Genomic DNA, 12,505 nt, shown 5'->3' on the forward strand with positions numbered 1-12,505 from the left:
ATGTGATAGGAGGTCGACTTCCTACTGACCCGACTGTCTTGTTACTTAATGACGACTCTAAATTACACCTGCTTGGGAGACAGAAGACAGTTTGGCTAGCCGGCTCAACCGCAACCAAGAAAATGATAGCTGAATTATGAAGATAATGGGAGCAAATCAAAGGTTGTAATGTGATTAGAGGTTTACCTGGAAGGCTGTTGTGACTGGATGGTGATCGAGCAGGAGATGCATTCCTGCTGGTGATCAGCGGTGCAGGAGGAGGGGCCAGCGCTGTGTTTTTGGAGAGAAGAGTCAGACATGAGTCGTGCTATGCCGCTTAAGTGGTAAATAAAGCTAAAAATGGAAAGCTTGAGTGGTGAATGTGACTCCTGCATTTGTCAATGGCATCCAAATGGGATAAATCTCCTGTCGGTCACTGTGTCGCCTTTGGGGTCAGGGGTCAGTGTGAGCTGCCGATGCAGCACCCCTGAGTGTAACCTTTAAGCCTTCTTCCTGTTGTGTTTTTTATTTCTAAAGCTGTTATGAAAGTGTCTGTGCACACACACTTAACACACGGCGGGATGGGTGCAAACGTCCTCTCAAAACACACACACACACACACACACACACACACACACACACACACACACACACAGTTATTAGATATGCAAATACATGTAAATCTGAGCTAAATCCCAGTGCCCCATGGGTTTTCTCTACTTCATGTTTATTCAAAATTGAGATCATATGCAAAAAAATGATTAGCTGTTTTCAGTTGAGGAATGTGAGATATGAAGCTGACAAGAAGCTGCTGCATTAATGAGGGAACATGGCTGATTTAAGGAACATCCCCTCAGTCTGTTACTAACCAGAGATGTAGTGGTTTAAATAAATGCTGAATAAAGAACATTTGAATCCATAAGAGGACAATACATGCCAACATAGTTTCCTTAAGAATACTGTATGAAACGCAGCAATAATTTATATACTCTGGCATTTATAAGTTAATATATTAAATATCTCCATAGATAGTAAATATATAGTTCCAGGTGCATTGCAGAAAACCTCCCTTTCCCATTTTAGTGGTGACATTATTCTTTAAAATATAAAATATCAAGTGCAAAGCATAGCATGACGTGTGGTCTGTGATCTGTGGTGAACAATTGCCAGATATACATCTTTCAGTCTTATCCGTTTAAATTGGTAGTCTCGGGCTTATCAGTCTCCTTAACGTTATAAACTAGGTGTGTGTTTGTGTGTGTAAGCAACAACAACCATTGCTTGACATTTTCATGGGAATAAACTAAATGTATAAATGAGAGCATATCTTTCTCACCTGTCATCTCAGTGCAGCTTGGAGCCACTTCAGTCATTTTGAAACGTCGTCGAATATTTTCATCAGAGGGACCTGACAAGATCCAGAGAGCCGTCGAAACCCAAACAGGAGACCGCCGGTGTTAACACAATGACTCAGGGAAAATACGGAGGAAAATATGATGCTAGGAGTGAGGAGCCTATGGAGAGATGGAGAGATGGAGAGGGAGGGCCTTATGCTAGCTAGCATAAATGTCCTTCTGAGATGCTGTAGCAATGATGTCGTGTTCACCAAGCTCATTTAAAACAGTATAGGCCTAGCTGCCAATATTGTAGCCATAGGCCATTTAAAGATTCAATCAATGGCGAGTCTACTTTCTCAATTCTCCATAGCTTAAAAAAACTTTACATTTAAAATGTTATGTGGATGTAAATGTCGCTTAAATAAAAATAAAAAAAGAATACATTTTATTTATTTTTTTATTCATTTCATCGCGGTTCAGTACATTTTGGCAGTCTACAAACCTGCAACCGCTTCACAGTTGGCTTATTTACATATTAATGCACCAAAAATCACCACTCACGCCGTTATGCGTCGCCTAGCAACCAGCTGTTCGGGAACTACGTGGCTTGGCAGAAGAAAACAGCAACAGCCGTCGAGTAAATATTACAACTAAAACACCTTTATTAAAGGTTTATAGGGGTTATAATTAAAATATAAAGGTGTGTTAACCCCTCCCCCACCCCCCTCTCTCACGTGTCTTGATTAGGCGCCCCTCCTCTGGCTCGTGTCAGAGCGCACGTGCCAGGCACAAGCAAGCCCCAGCGGCGGATTACGTCACATCGGGCAGGCTGCTGCTGTTGACATGCAATATGGGTCACTCACACACAAGTCCTCTATTAATAACTACAAACTGAATTTTATTGTAAATAAACCAAAACCAATCATGACCACATACTGTGCCAGTGGTGGAATGTAACTAAATACAGTAGAAAACACTTCCACACCACTACGTTTCAGAGGGAAATATTGTACTTTTTAAAATTAATTTATCTGACAGTTTAAATTACTTTATAAATTGTTTTTTCAAAATAGTCGTTTAACCAATTAGTTCGTTGACAAAATTATTTGGTACCCATTTTATTAATCAATTAATTAAAAAAATCATGGCGTTTGCAACCTTATATTCTAATATTTTGGGCTAATTTCTCAGCAGATTGAGACTTTAAACCAGAATAAATACAGAACACCTCAACAACCGGTTTCAAGATTTGCCTTCATGGGCATTCAACGTCGTTTTGGGAGAATCCAGAAACGCGTGAATGTTTTGGGAAAGACAACTGGACAACATATGATCTAATAGTAGTGACATTATGGGAATAGAGAAAGTCAAAGCACACTGAAACAGACAGACCGGTCAGAGATCAGGTTCAGAGCGCTGGTGGGGGGCCTGCAGCTTCGGCACTTTGCTCAAGGACACATCGGCTAATAAAGATTTTTTTCTAATGACAGAAATAGTATCAGGCCAGACATATTGTGCCCCGTCAACACCCATCAGCCCCGGATGTTCTTGACTTGGAGCTCTGAAGCGCGAGAGGCCGCTTCACCAGACACGTCCTTCTAATTTAGCTCAACCTCGCCACCTTCAGACCGGCACAGGAAGTGCGTGTAGCGCTCCAAAAATCACTATGCCAGGTCAGTGGAGTTAAGATCTTTATTGGAAACCCAGCCTTAAACATCATAGTACATTTTGTATTAATTCAGAGTTACAGCAACAACAGCGACCGGCCCCATGAAGTCTAGAGCAGCGGTTCCCAAACTGAGGTGCTGGGCCCCCCTCAGGGAACATGGGGCAGTTTCCAGAGGGGGTAAGAAGGAACATTAACTTCTGTATATCATTTTTGTGTTGTTTTGTTTAAGCGACTGAGGTTGTGTTGGCGGAGGAGAGGTTTGGGACCCGCTGGTCTAGAGAGACCGTGACGGTGTGTTGCAGCCACAGAACGAGCAAGCAGCAAAGAGTCCAAAAACAGAACACGGAAAACACAAAAACGCACAGAAAACACAAATAAGGGAAACCATAGAAAAATACATTTTGATTCTTCTTTTAAATTCAAGAGGAGAGAGGTCGCCTTCATTCAGGCCATGGTTGAATCCAAAACATACGATGTCAGTGGAATATGATGTAAACAAAAAGATAAGAGCCGTACTCAAATGTCATCTCTCTTTTGTCATTTATAAACAGCTTTCAAACTGCCTAAAACGGTATAAACTGTCTCCCAGGCTACAATGATACAGACTGCCAAAAGGAAAAACACAAAATGGTTTATCTTTTTATTGACGAATCCAGAGATTCTGTACTTGCTGCTAAATTCCACATAAAGTGAAATCAATATAAATACATTTTCTTTTAAAAAGATGACTCATTTAGTGCGAGATATTCTGCTGTCATGGTATCGGCGTGAGCCTCCTCTAAGCAGTAAGTGTTTACGGATAATACAGGACAAAAAAAAAAAAAAAAAGAAAAACTTCTGTGAATTTCGTTGATGTTCAAAACAAAAATAATGTGAAAATCTAGCAAATGCTTTGGATATTCACCCTACATATGATGCTGGTGATCAGCCTAAATTCTCCAATCCAAACCGCATGAAGGCAGAGAAAGCAAACTGTCTGCGTCATCGTTCAGTCCCCAGGCAGCCTGCTGCATCGCCCTCCAGTCGCTACGTGATAACTCGAGACAGTCGCACTAAAGCAGCATCTCATATTCATTCATATCAACAATAAACTATAAAGTACTGGTGTTGTTTCTTCCTCTTTCTACGTGAAATGCACTTAAAGTTTAAAAAAAAAAAAAAAACAACGTCTACTGATGGTTAACAGACTGGAATCAATCGAAACATACTGTATATTAATAAACTGTATTGGATTGGCATAGGCTGATCTTTTATATTAAAAAAAAAAAAAAAAAAAAAAATCATAATTGGTGCGGTGTATTGGCTCAAAATATTCCAATTGGAGCATCTCTAGTAAAATCCCACCTTCCCCCTCCAGTAGCAGGTCTTTAGATCTGTAAAAGAGAGAAAACAAAAAGGTTTTATAACTTTAATTCTGCCTTTTTAGAATTGTATTTTATGCTTTAAAAAGGAAATTATTGGACTTTCATTTGCTGCATTCAGTTTTTAATCACTGAAGATGGTTATCCAGCTTTTATTGTGTTAGGAGAAGGGATAGGTGTCATGCTGCCAATAGGATTGAATACAGACACCCAGGAAAAGTTCTTTAAAAAATGAAAGGAGCTTACATCATCAATGTCCTCATCGTCGTCGCCAATGTCATCAAACTGGATCTCGTCGTCGTCTCCGGGCCCGAAGGTGTCCGTCTCGTTGATTTTGGCTGCGAGAGAGAAGGCGGACAGGAAAGTGTTAAAAAGGAAAACACTACTCGTGTTCATAAAACAGAAAAACTATTTAAAATACAATGTGTGAAATGATTCAGGGTATACGGCTCGTTAAGCTAGGCTTATGGTAGCCGCGGTGTTGCCAGGGCGACGGGCGCGCGCCATCAAATGACGTCACCACAGCGGTCGTTTCCGGCGCGTAAAAGGCCCCACAAGCTGTCGCGGCGCTTGGTCATGCACCTCTGAATTTTTGTTCAACACCGTCAGCTAGGAAGAACAGGTTCGTCTGTACAAGCATCTGTGTTATTCTCCATTTTCTCTATTCATGCATGACAGTGGTTCACGCTTATGTTGTTTAAACCGCTAGATGGCTATACTGAGACGCACCACTATAGTGTCCTAACCTAACAGCGCCTGACTTTTTGCTAGAAGCTAATGGTGCGTTCTTTTTGTCTTGTAATCGCGAGTAGTAGCTCGAGTGTGACGTCACATCTGTGTCGAAAAAACGAATAACCGCATGTAGGCTACTGCTCTGCTTTCTGCTCAAGACTCGGCTTAAAGCCATTGTTGTCATATAGAAACCGAGCGTCTCTAGCCAATTTCAGCTGCACGAGCTACAAAATAACTAATTAGGCGGTATTTAACTCCTAATAAGACTGTAGAGACATGTCTATAGGTAGCAGTATACAGCGCTAGGTTTAACTCCTAATAAGACTGTAGAGACATGTCTATAGGTAGCAGTATACAGCACTATGTTTAACTCCTAATAAGACTGTAGAGACATGTCTATAGGTAGCAGTATACAGCGCTATGTTTAACTCCTAATAAGACTGTAGAGACATGTCTATAGGTAGCAGTATACAGCACTATGTTTAACTCCTAATAAGATTGTAGAGACATGTCTATAGGTAGCAGTATACAGCACTATGTTTAACTCCTAATAAGACTGTAGAGACATGTCTATAGGTAGCAGTATACAGCACTATGTTTAACTCCTAATAAGACTGTAGAGACATGTCTATAGGTAGCAGTATACAGCGCTATGTTTAACTCCTAATAAGACTGTAGAGACATGTCTAGACGTAGCCATCTTTGAAAGTGAACTCGGGGTCCTCTGAGTTCAGACGACTTGACGAGTCGTATATATACGACCTCGGGGGCGAGCTCTTTTTGCAACTTCTGGAATGTTTCGCGGTACGTCAGTTTTTTAACGTGTGGATGTGTTTACTGCTCTTGCCAGGCAGCCTGCTTTCCTTAACTTCCAGTTTCTTCTTCTCTACTACTTCTTGCTCATTCACAGATTATTTTGTCTGTACGCCCTGTGGTGTTTCGGAGAGTACTGCAAACGAACAAAGCGTTGAGCATAAAAGTCTCTGTGTGCACTCGTAGGGCACGCGCACACAGTGTCCAGCGTGAGTATACAAGCACCTTTAGGAGGTAAACCGTTGTAATGAAGGTCAGGGCTGTGAAAAAGGTCAGGGCCGTCACAAACGGCACATTATTTCACCAGTTTCAGCCTTCCGTAACGGGACTGTTCCTGGACTTGTTTCACTACAGTTACGTTCAGTTTTTGGATCCAGCAGCCGTGGCGTTGGTTTAACTCACCGTGCTCTGGCAGCTCTCCGTACGCTTTCAAACTGCGAGCCTCGTCTGCGTTGTACTTGAGGATGACATCAGCTTTGTTGTCCTGAAACAGAAGTTGTGGTATTGCAGTGTTTAGGGTTACAATGTTTGAGTGTTTTAATGATAAGAGTAACAAATTACAAGAGTAACAAATGACAAATGAGTGACAAATGTCATACAAATGACACCTAATGACAGAAGGATCAACTGAAGATGACTGTACAAAAACCTGATTACCAGAGTGAAAAACTGTAAATGTACAGCTACTGATACAATGATATCCCTTAATAAATAGCAAGATACAGTAATTAACACAATTAAACGCCCATTCAAAAAGGAGTGTTTTTAGCTGACATTTAATGCTGATGTATTGGTGCGAATTGTGAACAGACAGCAGAAGAACGGTCACCCTTTGTAGTAAATCTAGACTTGCAGGGAACTGTGAGAAGTAGGGGTGTAAGAAAAACATCGCTACACTTGAGTATCGCAATATTTTATTTTGCAATATTGATTTATTTTTATTTAGTTAAAAATATTCATGCAAGACAGTGGTTCACGTTTATGTTGCGTTTAAACCCCCCCTACCGCTAGATGGCTATGCTGAAACGCACCACTAGTGTCCTTGCCTAACAGAGCCTAACAGTGTCTAGCAGTGCCTGACTTTTTGCTAGAAGCTAACAACGTAGCTATGGCTGAACTTTGGCATATCAACATTAGCTCACTAAGGACCACAATCCCAAACTGGCAGTTTGATTTTCTGTGTACTGAATTGTTTACCTAAAGTAAGCTTCTTTGACTTTTATGCACATCATGTCTTTTTTTTTAATATTAGTTTTTCTAAAATTATACTTTAAAAAACCCCAATATATTGCTTTACACACAGTAATGAAATATATTGCAATATATTGAATCGTGACCATGTATCGTGATACGTATCGTATTGCCAGATTCTTGCCAATACACAGCCCTAGTGAGAAGAGCTTTAATAAGTTTTCATAATGGAATACCTTGTAAATGACTCACATCATTTTAAATTGTGATCTATCTGGTCTCTTAGTTTCAGTTAAAAGCCGAGCAGCTGAAAAACTGAAATAATTACTGAATGCTTGATACAGTTACAATAATCATGACAGGGTGAAAGAAAAGAATGAATATTTTTCTCCAGACAGAAATGGTTTGATTACAGAGATTAAGTCTGAGAAATAAAGAGTCCGCACAATGCTCCAATAAAACATATATTTAATAAATTGTTTTGAGCGACCTGCTCTTCTTCAGACCTTGGTGGTAATTAGAAAAATATACGTTTCATGGGAGCATTATCTAGTCTACAGACTCTGTTTCTCAGTCTTCTACACGTTCTTCTGTCCTGCACCTAGTATTTATCATATAGCCTGTGCTTTTTCTTGATTTTAGAGATTAACTGGTAAAAACAAGAACAAATATTCACTTTATACTTGTTTTTAAAAGTTCAGATCTTAACTAAACATGATTCCACAAGAACAGGACCTTTTTATTTGCAAAGCCATGTCAAAAAAATATCTAAAATAGCCGAGTTGCCTTGTTCCTTTATATGTAACAGGATAAGTTGTTAAACTGATTGATAATGTCAGACGTTTGCCGGTAACTATTCCTTCTTCCATTTCAGAGCACAAAAACCCTTAAAATGTTAAATGCAAAAGGGTGACGGGTCTGTTCTGTGTCGTGTGTGAGCGACCAACACACCTGGTAATCTCTCAGTCCGACCAGGATGATGTCCGACGTGTTAATCCAAACCTAGAGGGAAACCAAACAGAGCAGAGGTTACCCCGTGTCATACAGCAACACGCTGCACTTTGTGACCCTCACACACGCGGTCAACTGAGTCCATGCTGCCGCATGAACAGTGGCTGACTGACCATTGAGAACACGCAGACTCAGCATCACGTTACGAGGTTTCCTGTGTGGGCTGGTTAAGGGGGGGGAAGGTGCGAGGGGACGGTCAGGACATTCCTACCTTTTTCCGGAGTTTTCCTCTGATGTGGCAAAGCCGCTTGGTTCCGTCAAAGCACATGGCCTCCAGACGTCCGTTCCCCAGCATTTTAATCACCTGAGCATATTCTGGAAGACACAAGAGAGCAAACGACTGTTAAACCAAGGTGATAGAAAGACAGAGATCGGGACATTTACATGAACCAAGTGCTGATTCAGTCAGATACCAAGACATCATGTGGAGGTCCTTACAGAGAGAGAGATTATGAAATAAAAAAAAAAGTATTATTTATACTTTTCCCACCATCTAATAGGTGTCTTGCCTCACTTGACATAAACACATTAACTCTGCTACAATTCTAACATTTGTATGATATATATTATAAGATTTGGGCAACATGCGAAGTGGCGTTAAATCACACAGCAAAGGTGACATTTTAAGGAGTAAGGTGAGTGTTAAAACTATTCTAGTAACTACACTTATGGGCAGCTCTCACCACCTCCCCTAACCAATTTCCTGTGGGAAAACAGTTTATGAGAATAAATCATAACTTGAAAACACCTTTCGGAGTTATAGGCCAAAGCCACAGTGTGCGACAACTTATACCAAATTTGTCTGGAAATATAATTTCACATAAAAGGGATAAGTTAAAAAGGCAGAAAGGGCCGAGGGATGGAAACAGCAGAGGCCTCTTTGTCCCTGGTGTCTGAATAAGAAGGTTCTACTGTTGAAGTTGTACAGGCTAAAAAGGCCAGTAGAGAAAGAACACAAGAGCTTTTGCAACAACAACAAAAAAAAACAAGTGGAAACAGCATAATCCTGGTCTTAACTAACTTCTTTTCACATGAATTATGTGCTGCTCCCTGAAAAAAAGCTCAATTGTGTTGACTAAATAAATTACACAAACAAGTCCTTAGATTTCTTCTTGAATGTCTGGAATGTTTATCCTCCATTATAATGTAGATCTAATTAAGATGAGTTTTAGCAGAAAATGTGATACATAAATATAAATATTCTAAAAAGATTCTGTGGTTATCACAACATTTATAATTTCTGCTATAAATGACAGTCTGTGTGCATTAAGTAAGCTTTGCCTTCACTACTTAAAGGTTTTCCTTACACCAGCAAAGCCTCCTCCACACACTGGGTTTACTTTAATGCCTAAAAGGGATTTTGGCAGCTCGACCACTGCAGTTGAAGTTCTGAACACTTCTCACTGCAGGCTGATGCTACCGTCTGGCGAGAAGGCTCCCTGTAACAATGTCTGCGGCTTGTCAAACAATCCTTAACTTTAAACATCGTTGCTGAGTCAGTTAATTACCATTTGTGGTACGTAACTGAATCTGCAGATTGTTATTTATTATTCATCAGAATTTTTTCAGGGTCTTAGAAACCGCAAACTCTTCCTATAGTCTTGCAATTTGTTTTCAACGCTACACATTGATGCTGTAATAGAAAATTAACAATAGCGTCATTCTATAATTGCTGCAGCCCTACACTGGACGGAGAAGAAAATGTTCAGCATTCTTGTTTGATGAATGACTGAAACAAACCATTATCAAATTGCTTGTTTAGTGTGCCCGTCCGTCCAAACCCCAAAGATACTCCGTTTACAGTCATAAAATAAAAGCAGAACATATGAGACGCTGGAATCTAGAGCAGTCCTCGATTAAAGAAATTCTTAGTCGACTAACGCTCATTTGATTTTGTCGACTGATCGATTAGTTGATTTAATCGCCAGATCTGTAAAACTGAGTTTCTCCACAAACAATCATGCAAAAGCAGCACTTTAAATCTTGTGTTTACCAGACATGTGCTCATAGTTTTCTTGGAAATAAGACTAATCGAGTAAAGAAATCTTAGTCAACTAAGAATTAACAACTTATTAGTCGACTAAAAGGGGGCAGCCCTAATGGAAGATTAAATTAAATTATCAAAATTGTTTTCAAGTTAATTATCGGATGATTGACTGAGCGTGTCGGCTCTACTCAGATGTGAAAGTTGGCTTGTTTTTCACAGTTTTTAATCAATGTAAATTACCGACCAGAATTATTTTATCTACTAACAGCAGGAATACAATTTGGTGACTTTAGTTACTACAATAAACACCAAGTTGACATTTTCTGACCAAAAGCAAACAGGGTTATTGTGTGTCCTGGATGTAGATTTAAAGAACTTTAACTAAGCACTACAGGTGTGGAAATTAATCATTGAATCAATGCGTCGCTGCGCGGACCTGGACGATTCTGCATTGATGCAGTGACAGACCATAATCGATTATTGCCTACTGATATTGCTTGTTGAAGGCTTTTTGCCTTTTGTCTGCTGTGTTCAGACTCCACTACATTTAGGAAGTGTCTTTTTTTAAGAGCAGATGCAATAAAAAGGAGTTCTCATACACATACATACATCTGACTGCTTGAATTTATTGATCAAAACAAATATATAATAAAATTGAGGAGGTGGTGCATTGTGATAGTCGTAATCAAAATGCATCGTGAGACCAGTGAATATTCAAACCCTTACTAAGCACACATCCTGCAGTGAAAAGATGGATCTTTAGTTGACTGCCTTTGGTGTAACTTTACTCACCCTGTCCGTCCTCTTTGAACACCAGCTCTCTCTTCTCGGACTCATTCTCATTCTTTCCACGTCGCCGATTCTTTCCTCCTTTACCTATAACCACAGACAGGAAGACATCAGTTCAAGTTGTCCATTCATATTTTTTATGGATTCTATTCATCGAGATAACGGTGTTTATCAGTTAGTTCTCAGTTCCAGTTAAGTCTACTTCTCGTCATGTAAGTCTCTAGTTGACACACTTACTCCACAGATAACCGGCATGTGAACAGTACATTTACTCTAGTACTGTACTTAAGTACACATTTTAGGTACTTGTATTTTACTTTCTCTCTTCATGTCATTTTCTACTTCCACTCCACCACAATTCAGAGGGAAATAAATATTGTAATTTTTACTTCCCCCAAATGTTGCTGAATGGAGATCAGTGGACTGGGAGGCTGCTTATGTCCCTCTGGACTCTAACTGTAAACTGCACTCACATTTACATTCTCTACAGCTTTGACAACTAGCAATATATATCTTTTTGTGCTTGTAACTATAATAGCCTCCATTTTGCACAGCCAATCTGCATTCTGTACGAACGCTTAAAGGGCATACTTTTTTTACTTTTATATTACAGTAATTCTGGTGTTCTTTTATTAATATATATATAGAAAACATAGGTCAAAATAAAGAGTTAGTTAGATACCAACTCATTTTGAGAAAGTTGCTCAATATTGTGAGATACTAACTAATTGTAACAACTTCACGTTACTTGCTACTTATCTTTTTCCCCATCACATTGTCGGAAACGGGTTTCCATACCAGATATATATTATTAGTTCAACCAATATTAATAGTTCCACACAATCTTCAGTAGATATACAGCACCAGAGGATACTTTTAGAAAAAAAAATAATTTAATAAATAAAAGTCTCGGACGTCACGGGCCACACCGGGTGGGGTTTACCTAGCAACTAGCTAGCTAGCTAGTTAGCTAGCTGTGTCAGCTATCAACGGGATTAAAGTGCCAAGTATTGTAGCTATTAGCTGGCTAGCAGTCACAAAGCGTTGTACAACTTTTAATTAACTAAACTATCTTAACTTTTACCTAAGCAGAATCGTTGTTTAGTGAGTACGTTACACGGAGACACCGTTGGCAGCTGTTAAAAGGACTCGTTCGTGTTGCTAACTCGCGTTAGCTGTTCGGTGTCACGTTTTCACTGCGTGTGCCTTTACGGCGGGCTCGACAGACAATTAACAACACTGAAACACACGTCTCCGCCAGGCTCTTACCTTTATTTTTGGGCATATTCCTTCACGCCTCGGTCACGTTAATCCCGCTCGGTAGAAACGATTCACGGTTAAACAAAAACTGTGTACGACAGTCAGCGAAAAGCACAAATCTAAACTGAACGCTACGAGAACCTTAGCAAGTCACCGCTGATTCGCTCCGCCGGTTTGCGCATGCGCCTGCCAAGACATTCTTCTATGACGGTTGACAAACGACAATTTTGCGCATTACCGCCCCCAACTGGTATGGAGTATGAGTCACAATATCTCTAATATGTACAATACGCAAAAAACATAATTAATACATTTTCTTTTTTATGTTTTTTCAAATAATTAAATGATAAATAAAAAATAAATAAACTAAACCTAA

At 39.7% G+C, this 12,505-nt stretch overlaps 2 protein-coding genes across 2 annotated transcripts in view; both read right to left on the minus strand.

Moving 5' to 3' along the window:
* Positions 1-1,921, minus strand: part of map7d2b (MAP7 domain containing 2b) — a 31,788-nt gene extending 29,867 nt beyond the window's left edge. The window contains exons 1-3 of the mRNA XM_028570005.1: positions 1,878-1,921; positions 1,316-1,493; positions 187-270 (exon numbers count right to left, since the gene is read on the minus strand). Of these exons, the coding sequence (XP_028425806.1) occupies positions 187-270; positions 1,316-1,352 (121 nt within the window). The 5' untranslated portion in view covers positions 1,353-1,493; positions 1,878-1,921. The remainder of the gene's footprint in view (positions 1-186; positions 271-1,315; positions 1,494-1,877) is intronic.
* Positions 1,922-2,994: 1,073 nt separating this feature from the next.
* On the minus strand, positions 2,995-12,323 carry eif1axb (eukaryotic translation initiation factor 1A X-linked b). The gene is made up of 7 exons (XM_028569462.1): positions 12,139-12,323; positions 10,873-10,956; positions 8,305-8,408; positions 8,034-8,084; positions 6,294-6,375; positions 4,593-4,684; positions 2,995-4,358 (listed from the first exon to the last, which is right to left on the minus strand). Exons 1-7 carry the CDS (start codon positions 12,152-12,154, stop codon positions 4,353-4,355), a joined length of 435 nt encoding a protein of 144 aa, XP_028425263.1. The 5' UTR covers positions 12,155-12,323; the 3' UTR covers positions 2,995-4,352.
* Positions 12,324-12,505: the final 182 nt, after the last annotated feature.

This window comes from Perca flavescens, chromosome 22 (assembly GCF_004354835.1).
Source record: "Perca flavescens isolate YP-PL-M2 chromosome 22, PFLA_1.0, whole genome shotgun sequence".
Lineage (NCBI taxonomy): Eukaryota > Metazoa > Chordata > Actinopteri > Perciformes > Percidae > Perca > Perca flavescens.